This window comes from Musca autumnalis, unplaced genomic scaffold, assembly GCF_047663935.1.
Source record: "Musca autumnalis isolate F117 unplaced genomic scaffold, ASM4766393v1 scaffold_2, whole genome shotgun sequence".
In the NCBI taxonomy this organism is placed as follows: domain Eukaryota; kingdom Metazoa; phylum Arthropoda; class Insecta; order Diptera; family Muscidae; genus Musca; species Musca autumnalis.
Genome location: NW_027411755.1, coordinates 148,488,743 through 148,504,938, shown reverse-complemented (window position 1 = coordinate 148,504,938; position 16,196 = coordinate 148,488,743). Strand labels below are relative to the sequence as shown.

Sequence of the window (16,196 nt, the reverse complement as noted above, 5' to 3'; positions counted from 1 at the left end):
TTGTTTAAAACTCAAAATGTTTTTAAGTTTGCAAAAAGAAATTTAAATAAAATGACTTCAATTTTTGGTATGTGGGTAGACACTGTGCAACATATTTCAAATTAAAAAATCTTTTACGGATATGGAACGAAACTGCAATTGAAATTTATTGAAAATAACATTTTGTAAAGTTTTCCTTCATTGTTTTGTAATCATAACCTACACCACTCCGTGGTAAGGGGTATTATGTCTTAGTGCATTAGTTTGTAACATGCAAAAAGATACGAAATAGACCCATAGTGTCTTTGGATGATCTGCACAGATTCACTTTGTGAGTCGATTTACGCATGTTCGCCTATCTGTCTTTCTGTCCTTGTATTTTTGTAAACAAAATACAGGTCGCATTGGCATAAAAATTAAGGAAGTCAATTGTTTTTCTTAAAGGGCGAACCCTATGTTTTGGTAGGAATCGGTTCAGATTTGGATATAGCTTCCCATATTTTCGGCCGACTTTGGGTATTTGATGTACCAAACACTCAATTCCAATTTCCTGTCCAATTTTTATGAAAGTTGGAACTTATGACGGAATTTGGTCTAGAAATTAATGTGCCAACCTATATTGAAATCTGTCTAGATTTATAGCTCCCATATAAATTTTACATATTTACAGTGGTATCCTACACCATCATATAGTCGACCGCGCCCGACTTTAGTCCTTTTCTTACTGCTTTCCACTTGATTATTCTCTAATTTGGCATCCACGTTTCCCAGGGGAAAGAACGGGTTTTCCCAGAAAAATTTCAATAAATTTACTTATTTCGGGGGTCTTGACCACATTTTCCAATCGATTTGGCTTGATTTTTTTTTGATATCTTTGCAGAATTTTGTCTTTATAGGTATATATTTTGATATAGCCCCCATAAGACTATACCTTCCCAACCGAAATTGTGTGTGGGGGTGAAAAATTCTAAATGGAGGTGAGTAGATCACAAGAGAAAAATTTCAAAAGGGTTTTGAATTCACAGGTTAATTTGTTCTTAGTTGATCGAAGGATAAAAAATCTCGTCTTCAGTTTTATCCCTGTGAATCAGCGTCTACATACAAATGACTGAAAACAAGGACGAACCGACATTAGACCGGAGCGATTTGTATGAAAGGAAAAAATATTAAAGGGCGCCTGGAGTTTCTGATTCTTGGGATTGTACTGATCAATAAAGTTTAATAGACCATTTGTCTTAAGAGAAAATCGAGCCCCTGGATTTGGACTTGACATTTTTTATCCAGGTTTTTTTTTTTGGATATTTGGACATATAACAGCCAAACCATTGAGATGTTTGATCCAATACTAAATTGTAGCCAAGACAATAATTAAGACTCTCTAGTACATCGCAAAACCATTGGAACACTCCATCAGGCAGTTTTGACCTTGAGACAGAGCAAATTTTTCGGAAAATGTCGATAAATGATATTGAGCTACAATCGATACTTTCCGAAAATTGTCAAAGAATGAACGATGATGACCGTACTAAAAATGCGTATAGGTATGGCCCTATGACGGTGCAGGTAGAACTGAAAAGCTAAGGCTTCAAGTGGAAGCAAATGTCTTAGATCGAAAAACACGACATTCGAAAATGGGAAAGTAAAGCAACCAACAATCATTTATTCACACAGCGAACGACACAGTGGTTATTTTGCTTGGCAAAAAATCAATGGATGAAAATGTGTACGTCAATAATCCAGCAACAACTCAAGAGCACCATCCAAAATTTGGACTATTGAATGGAGATGTGCCGCCGAGGTCACATCGTTCGTATCTCCAATATCTTGTTTCATTCATAATGAGAACTATGTGAGATACATAACCAAACCAATAATTTCAGATATGTATATAAAAACTCCTTATTGGAAAATTCCCAAAAATAATGACAAACTTTACAAAATGCATCGAAAGACTTATGTAGAATGTTTAATTTCAATGCATTCAATTCGATACCATCCGGAAAAGATTTGTTTCTTGCTGCACATTTCTTTTTTAGTAACCGTGAAAATATTTCCAAAATGACACCCCATTTTATACACGTTTTTTAGATGTTGTTGTTGTTGTTGATATTGTTGTTTAGCATTAAATATTCAAACATTTATAAGAGTTAAAAGATATAGAAAACTAAAAGATTAATTATTAAAAAATCTTTTTATCCTTTTTGAATAAAAAATATTAAAACATTAAATAAAATCAAAAAAAAAAAAATATAAAAAATAATAAAAAATCAAAAAGTAAAAAAAAAAAATAAAAATTAAACAAAAAAGAAACTAAAAAATAAACAAATAAATAAACATCATGAACATGTGTGTCATACCAGGTGTAGGGGGTGTGCTACCTCGAGATGGCTCCGCACCTGCTTGACCGCCTAAGTTCCCACTCGATGAGCCTTTAGGACCACCATACAATCTACCAGTGGGTCGGTTTTGATTCTAAATATTTCCAAGAAAAATACAAAATTAATATTTCACAAGAAATAAATTGGTTAATGGCACAGAGTGTACACCAGAAAAAAATGTATCTTCGATGAAACCGTTTTTTTTTAATAAATGTATAAAGTGTAGTGTTTTAATTTTTTCCCCGCTAAACTGAATGGTTTAAACTGGTTGGTTTTGCATATCATACCAAATTATCTCAATAAATCGCGTTTGTTTATAAAAAAAAGTTTGCTGGTTAATAAGATATAAAATTAAGGTTGAATGTAATTTATAGGAACCGCAAATGTGAAATATTTCTCATGATTAAAAAATAAGCACTATGCATAGCAATTCACTCATATTCAGTTATTAGCACAATGATACTATGAAGCGTATGTAACTTCTTAACTTACCATTTGCACCTTACCCATGCAAGTAAGTAAAGTTTATTACTATCACGAGTACATAACGAAAGTTTGTAAAAATAAACATTCTTAAAGATTGAATTGTTTCGACAGATTCATAACCAACTTTTAAATATTTATCTGAGCTTAAAGCAAGCATTAAATATAGATAATCATATTAAATAAGGTGGCAATAACAGCCTTTTGTCAAAGTTGAACGTATAATAAACTGAAACCAAGTTTTGAAGTGTCTTCCTCCACTTGAGCTTTCTATGGACGATTTCCCCTGTTTCTTCTCAAAAACCCGACCTTACCTACGTAAATATAAGTAAGTCATTATCTGGGTATAAATATAAGTAAGTCATTATCTGGATATAACTTATACCGCTTGCGGTACAGACAACGTCAATATTTTTTTTCAATGATGATAGCCCATATTTTTTTCGGAGGATTTTTTTTTTCAACTTCCTGTTCGCACATATATAGTAACACCGGTAGTATGAGCGATTTCTGTTATGTGACCTTAGTCCGAAATAACACCTAGCCACCTCAACGATTAGGCTAACGAGGGTCCAGGTACACTCCTTCCGGAGGTTATACATAATTAAATTTGTCATTCCGTTTGTAACACATCGAAATATTCGTCGGAGATCCTAAAAAGTTTATATGTCAGCATAATATTCTAAGTCGAAATCACCATGTCCGACTGTGCGTCCGTAGAAATCAAGGTCCAGGTACTCCCAGGATGTTTGGTATTAACAATTGGCTATATCGATCCACGTTTTGAGATAGCACCCATAGAACGGTACCTCTCGATTTTCATTATTTTGAAGATTTTAGACTCATTATAACACCGAAAAGAATGAAATTTGGTATTTAGTCTTGTTGGGGATATAAAACTTTGCACAAAACAAGTAAAAAAGCATCAGTCGGCTTTGCCGACTGAGATATACCCTCAGCCTGTGTGAATTGAAACAATTTTTCCCAAAAACCCTATATATTTAAGGGGGTTTCAAATCCGATCCGACAAAAATATGGATTTGGATAGAAGCTCAAAAGATTTGCGGGGAAGGTATCTAAAGGAATGGACCGACATAGTCCATTTTGGAAGTGAGTCATATTTTGGGTGTCATGCCCCTCGATAGATGTCGCAACCACCTGTCGTTGCAGTTGGTCACCATATAATTCATAGGTTTTGGACCATTATATCAGAAAGCATGTACTTGCATACGAAAAACATAATATCGCTGTAAACAGGACCAGTAGGTCAAACTATTCGAGGGATCCTCGAACAGACCCTCAACCGGGTTGGTCTCTTTATGAGATATCGCGCGTACCATTTTAGCAATTTTTTCGAATTTTTTATACAAGCACTACCTTCAAATTTCAATTTCATCTAATATTCGAAAAAATATTACGATTTGCAAAGTGTGGACCAACTCAGTATTTGATTCGAGAGTTGTCGCGATCTCCAGTCACTACATATGGTGCCATAGAGGGTTTTTACACCTTTCGGGCTGTTTTCTCAAGAAGTATGGACTTGCCCCTGAAAAAACCTTTACCATCGTAATTGAGGCAGCGAATGAAAGTTGCTTCAACAAAAATCAAAGTGATTTCAGAGCTGGTCTTAAAGTGAACTTATCCAAAATTTTGTGTGGGAGGTACCCGAAGGAGTGGACAAATATAGTCCATATTCGAACGTCATATATATTTGGTAGATATATTAGTATGTGTAAAGTATCGACAAAATCGGTCACTACCACTGAACTCATGTGAGGGAGGTACCTGAAGGAATGACCATATGGATTATCTTCGAACTTAAACAAAGTTTGGACTAAATTTTACGCACCAACCACTACACACGGTGTCATGGGTTTTTTATACCTTTCAGGCAATTTTCTCATGAAATATGGACTTTCCCTTGATGAAACTTATACCGTCGTATAGGGGACAGTGAATAGGAGTTGCTACAACCAAAATCAAAACGATTCTAGAGCAGGTCCTAAACTGAACTTTTCCGAAATTTTGTGTGGGAGGTACCCGAAGGAGTAGACCAATTGGGCCCATATTGGAACCTTATCTAAGTCAAGTAGAAATTTCACGATGTGCAAAGTGTGGACCAAATCGGTTACTTCAAAAGTTATCGTTCGCACAAATTTTCCGAAGGTTTGTGGGGGAGGTACCGGAGGGAGTGGACCGATATAACCCATCTTCGAACTTAAACTAAGTTTGGAAAAAATATTACGAATGCCAAATTTTGGACCAAATCGGTTTATCCGTTCGAGAGTTATCGTGCGCACCAGCCAGCCAGACAGACAGAGGGACGGACATTGCTAAATCGACTCCAAATTGTCTAAAACGGATTTCGTCCAAACAGACTTGGGGTTTAAAATCATTATTTCGATGAGGCACATTTCGCCCGTATGAAAGTGTATATACCCTCGTTAGCATAAATGCTGAGGGTATAAAAATTTTTCCGTATAGGTCCACGTTTTCATAAGTATAGCATCCATAGAACGGTAACTCCAGATTTTCGGTATTTTGAAGTTTGTGACCTCAATATCCCAACGAAATTTCTGAAAATTGGCATTTGGTCTTCGTTGGGGTTATAAAAATTTCCACTTAAAATTTGTTGGTATAGAACCACGTTGTCATATAGCCCCCATAAAACGGTACCACCCGATTTTCGGTATTTTGAAGTTTGTGGCCACAATATCCGTTGGGATTATAAAACTTTCCGCCTAAAATTTGTCAGTATAGGTCCCCATTTTCATATAGAACCCATAGAACCGTATCTAAGGATTTTCTGTATTTTTAGATCTCAATATCTTATCGAAACGGCTAAAATTTTACTTTTTTATTTATTTATTTTGTATTATATGTTGGATGTAAAACTTTCCACCTGAAATTTGTCGGTATAGGTTAACATCTTCATATAGCCCCCACAGAACGGTACCTCCCGATTTTCGGTGTTTTGAAGGTTGTGTCCTCAATATCCCACAGAAAATGGCTGAAACTTGGTATTTAGACTTCGTTGAGGTGTACTACTTTCCACTTGAAATTTGTCAGTATAGGTCCACGTCTTCATACAGCCCCTATAAAAAGGTACCTCCGGATTTTCGGTATTTCCACTGAAGTGGCTGAATTTTGGTATTCAGCGTTCGTTGGGGAATAAAACTAACCATATGAAATTTATCGGTATATTTTCACGTCTTCATATAGCCCCCCACAGAACGGTAGCTCCTGATTTTTGGTATTTTTAAGGATTTTGCCCCAATATCCAACCGAAATGGCGGAAATTTGGTACTTTGCCGTTGGGGAATAAACGTTTCCACCTGAAATTTGTCGATACAGATCCACATCTTCATATAGCCCCATTAAACGGTATCTCCCAATTTTTAGTTCCGCCAGGTCGAACTTAATGCCGTTTTTACTTGTTTTTTTTTTTTTTTTAGTGCGAACCGTTGAATCCTTTATTGGTAATGATTTTTTGGGCGAAACTCTTTTCTGTTTTAAATGAGGATCACGTGCTAGTTAATGTCGAATTTTAATATTAATTGTATTATCATAAATGCACTGCGCTCTACCTGCTTTGTCAGACATATGTACATCTGGACAAATCTGGCTCATGTGTGTTATGCTTGATATTGCGAATGGGCTCATGATCATTGTCTGCATATGATTGTCTTCTTTGTTACTCTTGAGAAATGTTGCTAACTACCCGCTAGCAAGATGAACTAGTTCGGTACTGAAAACTCGTCAATTCACAGGATTACAGTAAATAGTTCCACTTTAGACTCCACTCTGTACAACCAACTGTATACTTTCACATGGGGTAAACAATTGACTCTCTCAGTATTAATAGATGATGGTGTTATACTAGTTCCAGAATGTTGTATCGTTCCTCTCTTCGGTTGTTGTGTAGAAAAGTGTTGGTTTTTATTTGAAAGTTAATATTCGCAACTGACACCTTTTCGTTAACTTGGAGATTATTTAAGTGTCAATTTTGTACTAGTAACTCTTAAAAATAATTCTTGCTGCAATAGGAAGAAACATAGCTAGCGGGTAACTAATTTAAAAATTTTTTTTGGATTGATTTAGTGACATCTTTGTATGTTGACATTAGTATTGATAGCCATTTTACCCAGAAGGACATGCCAGCACTATATTGATGCTTGATACTTTTCGAAAAAATGTCAGACTCCATTCGGACTCCTTTTGATATGGGTTGTTTGTACTCTTGTTTATCCTTTGCCGTTTTCCACTCTCATTAGCTCACGAAACCTCTCTCTGGAGTACTAGGCGACTCTACTGCTTCCTAAGCGCATCATCTTGGTTCAAGAGCATTGATTTAAGGAAGTTTTCAGATAGTGGTTGATTCTATCCCTTAGTGTTTCCACATTATTTCCTGCAAGTCTAGAGTCCATGCGGAGGAATGTGAACCTTAGTCACCACAAGCAAGTAGTCCAACTTATAATTCGTTCCCCGGACGTCCACAGCATTAGTAGTACGCCTACCGTATGTCATAAATGGATAAATGTGACTGTTTAATCTGGCAGTAGCCAAGATATGTTTGAAAGATTTGCATATATAGGTTTTTTTAAAGGACATTAGGAAGGTTCTTTATTCCTTCCAAAATTCCTCAAAATATACTTTATATTATCACCACCGCACAACATTGAAATTTTTTTTCCGAATTCCATAAAAATATTTTCAGTACTTTTGCAGATGTTACATTTTAAATGAGTTTGTGTGGTCGGGTCTTTAGGACCCAAATAAATATCTAGGACCGGAGACACAGCCACTATTGTCTCGGAAAATAATTTTGAAACCGATTCAACGAAATATGTAGCATGTTTTCACTAGGGGTCATCCCGGTACATTCTTTGAAAATTTCAGTAAAAAAAGATTTAGCTGTTTTTGCGTCTATACGGAATATATAAAAATTTATTTTTATACCCTCCACCACAGTATTATAAGGTGTTTTCCGCTTGTAACGCATTGAAATAGTCATTTGCGAAGCTATAACATATAAGTATCACCAGGGTAAAACTCTGAGTCGATATATGCATGTCCGTCCGTCAGTGGGAATCCAACTAAATTAAGGCAGCTCGCTATAATTTTCCACCGATACGACTTTAGTTAGCTAGAGCTCAAGTTTCAAAACGGGCTATATCGGGCCACCCACATAACGGTACCGACTGATTTTAGGTATTTTAAATTTGTATGCTATATTTTCCGAGAAATTTTAGGGCCAGATTTTAGGACTTGTTGTTAAGTTTTTATCTGCATTTTCTGTCGAGCGTGACTGTGATTTGACATTAAGGATTTCCAGTCGCCCAAAAATGTATCCACCAAATATGGTTCACATAGCTCAACCTTTTGGATAGTCCCCCTATAAAGCTACCATTCGATTTGAGGTACTTTAACGTTTTCTCAAAATTTTTGCTCTTTATTGACTGTAATTTGGCATTTAGTTTTCTGATGGTCATAAACTTCTCGTCCAAAAATAGTGGAAATAGGTCTACGTTTGGAGTAGTCCTTATATAACGTTAGCACCCGTTTTCAAGTATTTATCTAAATTCTATATCTTAATTATCTGATAAGTTGTGGACATAGGTTCACCAACCTATTTTAAGTACTTTGATGTTTTTATCTACATTTTCGGTCTAAAGTGGCTGTAACTTGTCATAGAGTTCCCACTTCTCCACCAACAATTGTGGACATATGTAGGTCCACGTTTTGGAATAGCCCCCATATAACGGTACAATCCGATTTCATGTATTTTAAAGTTTTTAGATTCATTTTCCGACCGAATACAATTTGATATTTGGGATTCCCGGGAGTCAAAAAACTTCTCCACCTAAAATTTTGGAGATACGAAGCCCCGATATTAGAGTGACCCAAAAACAATTTTTTGCAACTGCTACCCCCTTATTTTTTTCCATTTGATCCAAAAACCTTATATATTAAACTTTATGGCGATTGGTTAACGATAACCCGTACAACCTAGCGATCAATTTGTATGTAAAGGCCGTAAATTCTATAAAGGCCGTAATTATGGTACAATCCATGAAAAAACTTTACCAGTTCATTATTGTGACTAAAATGATTTCACATCTTTGTGTTTATTTCAGCTTTTGTACATATTTTGTTGTATTCAAGTATTTGAATAACAACAAAATGTTTTACTGTGGATATGAAATTGATTAGTTGCGGGCGGAGGGTAGGGAATACTATAGTTTCAGTTGTCACCAAACAACTTCATCAGTTCCCTTTTCCGCCGACTCTGTATCGATAAACAGGTCAATAAGCCCATCCAGCAAATTAAACAAAATGAGAAATTTGCTATATGGCCCTAAAGCTGATTACCCTACAATTTGAGTCGAACTAAAGAATTTCATATCCACCACTGTTTTTATGTCGTCTTTGCTTTGCAAAGAATACGAACATAGGATTGTTGCTTCAATAAGCGGGGGTAAAACAACGAGAAAGTTGTTGTTTTTGCATTACGCATTGATCAACAAGGCCGTGCTGATGCCTATTATTGTTGTTGGCGTTTTTTATTGTTGGACTGCAGAATTTTACATCTTTGTGTTTATTTCAGCTTTAGTCCATATTTTGTTGTATTCAAGTATTTGAATAACAACAAAATGATTTCTATAAAAATGTATGACGATCGGTTAACGATAACCCGTGCGCCCAGACCGATCTTTACTTCCATAGTACTTTTTATGGGGACCATAGGCGAATTTTCGGAAAATCGCTCTACAGGACACAATTATTTTCGATGAAACAACTTTACCAGTTCATTGTTGTGGCTAAAAAACGAATCCTACAACCATTTATGAAAATCGGTCCTAATTTTGGTATTGCTCCAATATGCATATATGGTTATTTTCTCCATTTAATTAATCTACAATCTAGGTACTTCTTCCATCCACCCCTGCTTTTTTAAATATGTTGTATTTCCAATACTACTGAACCGATTTCCATCAAATTGAATATTTTATGAATTTCGGAGGAGGTGGGATACCTTCCCTATGCATTTCTTTTAAACCCTATATGTATAGGCCCAACTTATGATTATATCGGTTTCAGCATACATTTTTGGAAGGCAATGGGGTTGTGTGTACACTTTTTTAAATATGTTATATCTTGAAAACTGATGACCACGCCCACTCTTTTCAATACATTATTTTTCCAAAACTACTGAACTTAACTTCATGCAATTTTTAGAAAATGTTCAAGAATGTCCCATGGTCCAAAATGCTATATACAGTCGCGTGGTTGCTATTTCTCCCAAGTGTGTTGCCTTAACTGACGTATTAAACAGTATCAGCTTCCGAAAATGTCATTCATATAGTCCACCTTGCTTGAGAATCCTGTGCTGCTAAAGGTTATTAGATTGCGATCCTCGGAATAAAGGTATTTAACTTTTATTTAAATAAATTTTTGGGGTAGAAGTTTGTAACCATAAGAAATCTGTTCATACACCTAACGCAAAGAAAGGCAAAAGGCAAACAACAGCTGTGCTGCTCCTTCAAACCCGACTTGCTGCATGCTATCGATTTGCAATCAAACAGATGTTGCCAGTTATCGATAACCCACTTACACTAGCTGTGTTGCCATATCAGATGTGTAGTAAGCGTACATTATTATCGACATTGCCTGATAATGAGAATTGTACACTCAAAAAATGTTCCCCAAATCACAACATAAATTCGGAGAGAAATCTGGATTTGTTTTCTTGGAATGAACTTGGTGATATGTTGGATGACAAATTGAAAGATGTAGCAAAGAAAGAGGATGTTGCTGCCATTACACAAAAATTTGAGTAGCTGAAAATTGAAAACTCTAACCTGAATGTAGAAATTCAGAGGAGTCATGAAAAACTAACACATATTTTTCTCAATAAGCGGGAGAATTCGACTTACCATTTTTTTTAATTTTTATAATTAGATCGCTTTAGGATAAAGACAGGGGACATGGACGATAATAAATCCTAAATGCGACAAAGTACGTAAGAGAAAAGAAAGTTTACAGACATGGTAAATAACTATTTATACCCTACACCACTATGTGGGGAGGGTAATATAAGTTGGTTTTGGCCAAAAAGTTTGTAACGCATCGAAATAATGGTCGTAGACCCATACTTATATATGAGCTGAGTCGATCTGGCTATGTGTGTCCGTCCGTCAGTCCGACTGTCCATCTAAACCTTGTAATCACGCTTGAGGTCGCAATTTTGATCGGATCGTCACGAAATTTTGGATGTTGATGGGGGTCTCGGAGGGGAAGAAGCATATTGATTTCGGTGATGGTCGGATAATATTTAGGGGTCGGAAAAGGCAAAAAACTTAGGTGGATAAAATGACAACGTTTTTTTTCTAAAGCGAATATCTCAGCTTCTATATGGGGTATACCAAAAGCAAAACCTGACAATGAAAGTCGAAAATATCACCTTTCTAATGATGTAAAGTAGGTTCTCGTAGGTGATCAAACAACGAAGATATCACAATAGTCGCAAATAAAACCCCAATTTTCATTTTTGCGATTTTAATTAAATTGACGAATATCACAGCTTTGGTTGTAAACTTTCCAAAACCAAAGCCTCATTATGAAAGTAGAAGATCCCGTCTTTACAATGATGCAAACTAGGTCGGCGTAGGTAACCAAATGACGGAGATATGGCAATAGTCGGTAACACATCCCATTTTTTCTATTTTTTGGAAATCACGCTACAGGTCGCTATTTCGATCGGATCGTCACGAAAATTTGAGGGTTAAGGGGGGTCTCACAGATGAAGAAGCCTATTGATTTTGTCGGATGATAGTCGGATAATATTTAGGCGTCGGAATGGGCAAACACTTATTTGGAGAAAAGTCAACATTTTATTTCAAAGCCAATATCTCTGTTTCTTTAAGAGGTATATCAAAAGCAAAACTTTGAAGGGAGGTAGAAAATATCACCTTAACAGCGATGTAAAGTAGGTTGTCATAGGTGGTCAAATAGCAGACATATGGCAATAGTCGATAATGATTCCATTTTCCAATTTTTTTGTAATCACGCAATTTTGGGGGTTAATGGGGGTCCCGCAGAGGAAGAAGCCTACTGATTTTAATAATGGTCAGATAATATTCAGGGGTCGGAATGGGCAAAGACGTATTTGGAGAAAAGGTCTACGTTTTATTTCAAAGCCAATATCTCTGTTTCTTTAAGAGGTATATGAAAAGCAAAACCTGGCAAGGAAAGTAGAAAATATCACCTTTACAACGATGTAAAGTAGGTTGCCGTAGCTGCTCAAACAACAGAGATATGGCAGTAGTCGGTAATGCATCCCATTTATTGATTTGTTTGTAATCACGCTACAGGTCGCAATTTTGATCGGATCGGGAGTGGATGGGGGTCCCACAGAGGAAGAAGCCTATTAAGCTTGGTGATGGTCGGATAATATTGAGGAGTCGGAATAAGCGAAAAGCTTATGTGGAGAAACGTCAACGTTTTTTTCTTATGCCAATATCTCCGCTTCTGGTTGGAGTATTCCAAAAGGAATACCCGTCAATGGAAGAAGAAAAGATCTCGTTTATATTGATGCAAAGCATGTTGGCGTAAGTGGGCAAACCGAGATATTGCAAAATTCAGTAATAAACCCAATTTTTCCATTTTTTTGTAATTACGCTACAAGTTGGAATTTTGATCGGATAGTGACGAAATTTTCGGGGGTAGATAGGGGCCCCACAGAGGAAGAAGCCTATTGATTTTGGTGATAGTCGGATAATATTTAGGGGTCGGAATGGGGTAAAACGCATTTGGAGACAAATTCAAAGTTTTATTCTTTGTGAATATATCGGCTTCTAGTAGGGGTATTCCAACGACAAAGCCTGTCAATGGAAGAAGAAAATATTACCTTTACATTGGTGTAAAGAAGGTTGGCGAAGGTGGTCAAACAAGGGAGATACCACAATAAGTCGGTAATGAATCCAATTCTTCAATTTTTTGCAATCAAGCTACAGGTCGTCCCAGAGCGAAAGAGGCATATTATTTTTGGTGGTAGTCGGATTATATTCCCTAAAAGAAATGTTTACCAGTGAAAAGCTTATGCACGGGGGGTAGTGCTGTAGGGTATCACATGGTCGGCCCCATCCCGACTATAGCCTTTGCTCACTTGTTTTGAATTATCAAGCATAAAGACCATAAACAGTTGTCATTAAAAGTCATTACGACGTGCCAGCAACGCGGACCGGGGTCTTCTAGTAATGGAATAAATTTATATATGATATACAATGATATATGTATATGTAATGATATGGCGATAAAATTGGTGAGATATAGCATTTCCAGATTAAATGAAACCTTTTCCAAATTAAATGAAACCTTTTCCAGCGGAAATTAAACTTTCTCCAACGGAAATGAAACCTTTTCGAAGTGAAATGAAACCTTTTCCAATTGAAATGAAACTTTTTCCAATTGAAATGAAACCTTTTCCAATTGAAATGAAACTTTTTCCAAATTAAATGAAACCTTTATATTTTATTAAAAGAAACATGAAACGAACATTGCTTTTTGGTTGTTTTAAATTAAGAGGTTAACACTGCGTGATGTAATTGTAGCAAATATACACATAAACGTATGTATTTGTGAATAAACGTTATAGTTATTTTTGGGTTCTGGCTTTTTATACCCTATACCACAATGTGGAAAAGGGTATAATAAGTTTGTTTTCCCAAAAATTCATGTAACGCCGCGAAATATTCGTCGTAGACCCCTCATGTGGTATACCAAACTTCATATCTCGACGAGATAAAGCGATTTAGCTATGTGTGTCCGTCCGTCCGTCCGTCCGTCTGTCCGTCCATTAAAAATTGTAATCAAGCTACAGGCCGCAATTATGGACCGATTGTCACGAAATTTAGTATGAAGGTCGGGGTTGTACCAGAATAGAACTGATTAGTTTTTGGCGATGATCGTGAAATGTTAAAGGGATGAAATGGACCAAAAACAAAATTTTTGGTCGATTTTGTAGCCGCTCTGTAGGTCGCAATAATAGTTCGATCGGCGCGAAATTTTAAACAAAGGTTAAGTTTATGATGGAGAAGGCGTGTGCAAACCAACATGAATATCAGATAATATTTAGCGGGTTAAATGGACCAAAACTTTTGTGTGAAAATTGGTAAAATTTGTAATGTACAGGTTATATCTTTATCCATGGAGGAAAGATATTGCAAATCTATAGTGGTATAGGGTATCACATGGTCGGCCTGTCCGACTATAGCCTGCTCTTACTTGTTTTTTTTTGAGTTCTTTTCTATTTCATTTAGGTTTTACTATATAATACTTAAACAAGTTAGCTTCTTCTTCTGCATTTTCCCTCCTCATACATCTAAAAAAACCCCTATCGTGTGATTTTTTGTATTAACCCAATTTGTTTCGTTGTCTTGAAGTCCTTGGTTCGAAAGATTATGTTGCTGTCCAACAGAAGTACTGGAAGAGGCAATAGATTCGTCTTCCTGAGGTTTCCAATTGTCGGAAGTTTCCAAACCGGTGTGTGTATTTAATACAAATAACAATGCAATTACAAAGTCAACAAATGGTAGTGATAAAATCTGTATGTAAATCCTTTTCCATAAATATGTTACGATGATTGTGACATTATGTCTGTTCCAGAACTTGCTAGCATTTACAATTTTTTACTACGATAACAATTTCTCCTTTACTATATCGAAAAAATATTAAAAATTAGTAGATTCTTGCAATTTTGAATCAGACATATTATTTTTGATTTTTGCCTATTGCAATGTACAAATAGGTTTGAATTGTATCCTGCCTAGAAACGTCTATTTTGATAGACAGACTTCGTTACTACAGTTTCTTCAATTTTTAGCATTATTTTTATAACACTCTTTGCGGCAATGTTGAGATCATACAGAACTCGTTTTTTGAAACACAAATCTGAAAGAATTACCATTATCTACATTTTAGGTCTGGTTAAAATCAGGAAGTTGAATCAATGAACTCTTCCAGAACTCCTATTGGAGAAACAACAGAATCTTCCAAACCAAGAGATTGAAGACAAGGAAACAGATTGGGTTATTACAAAATTGTACATGTTTAAGAGCTTATTTTTAGTATTATATAATAAAACCTAAATGAAATAACAAGGAACTCAAAAAGAATTCTAGAAAGCAAAGATAACTATAACGTTTATTCACGAATACATACTGATATAAGTATATTTGTTACAACTACATCACGTAGTGTTAACTTTTAAACCAAAAATCAATATTCGTTTCATGTTTCTTTTAATAAAAAATAAATGTTTCATTTAATTTGGAAAAAGTTTCATTTCAATTTGAAAAGGTTTCATTTCCGCTGGAAAAGGTTTCGTTTAATTTGGAAAAGGTTTCATTTAGGATAGGTTTAATTTAATCTGGAAATGCTTTATTTGCGCTTAAAGTGACTCCGATATTGTTTCAAAAAAGCTCATATATAAAACTTTAGAAGCTTTTTGTGCGTGTGCTTTTTTGAATCGCCTTATAATTAAGATTTTATCTAATCTTAGATAAAAGCTCATCAACAGTTTTTCTGTTTGTAACGCGTTGAAATATACATTTCCGACCCTATAAAGTATATATATTCTTGATCAGGATAAAATTCTGAGTCGATGTAGCCATGTCCGTCTGTTGTAATCACTCTAACGTCTACAATAATTGAACTAGAGGTCTGTATTTTTGCACCCTAGTGTCTTTTCTCCATAGGCAGGTCAAGCTCGCAGATGGGCTATATCGGCCCATGTTTTGGTATAGCCCCCATATAACGGTTCCTTCCGATTTTCAGTATTTGGAGGATTTTAGTTAAAAATTTTAACCGTACTATTTATAATTTGGCATTTAAAGTTCTCGGTGGCCACGAAACTTCTCCACCAAAATCGTCAATATAGAATCATGTTTTGGTATAGCCTCCATATAACAGTACCTCCCGAATTTCGGTGTTTTGAGGATGTTAGCTACATTTTTTTGACCAAACTACCTGTAATGCAATATTTAAGGTTCACAGTGGTTACAAAACATCTCCAACAAAAACTGTCCACGTAGGTCTATTTTTTATATAGTCCCATATAACGGTATCTTCCGATTTTCGGTAATTTGAGGATTTTAGCTAAAATTTTTAACCGAACTAGCTGTAATTTAACAGTTCCCAGTGGTCACAAAACATCCTCTTCAAAAATTGTCCACATAGCTTCACGTTTTGGTATAGCCCCCATATAACGGTTCCTTCCGATTTTCAGTATTTGGAGGATTTTAGTTAAAATTTTTAACCTTACTATTTATAATTTGGCATTTAAAGTTCTCGGTG

General features: G+C 35.7%; 1 protein-coding gene across 11 annotated transcripts in view; it reads right to left on the bottom strand.

Annotated features, from left to right (window-relative positions):
• Nucleotides 1–16,196, bottom strand: part of Ca-beta (Calcium channel protein beta subunit) — a 128,137-nt gene that overhangs the window by 53,041 nt on the left and 58,900 nt on the right. For 6 of the 11 annotated variants that reach the window (XM_073969524.1, XM_073969529.1, XM_073969525.1 and 3 more), the window contains one exon: nt 2,376–2,451. In XM_073969524.1, coding sequence (XP_073825625.1) covers nt 2,376–2,451 — 76 coding nt within the window. Of the gene's footprint in view, nt 1–2,336; nt 2,452–16,196 lie in introns of all 11 variants that reach the window. The other 5 variants (XM_073969527.1, XM_073969520.1, XM_073969526.1 and 2 more) reach the window with 2 other exon arrangements.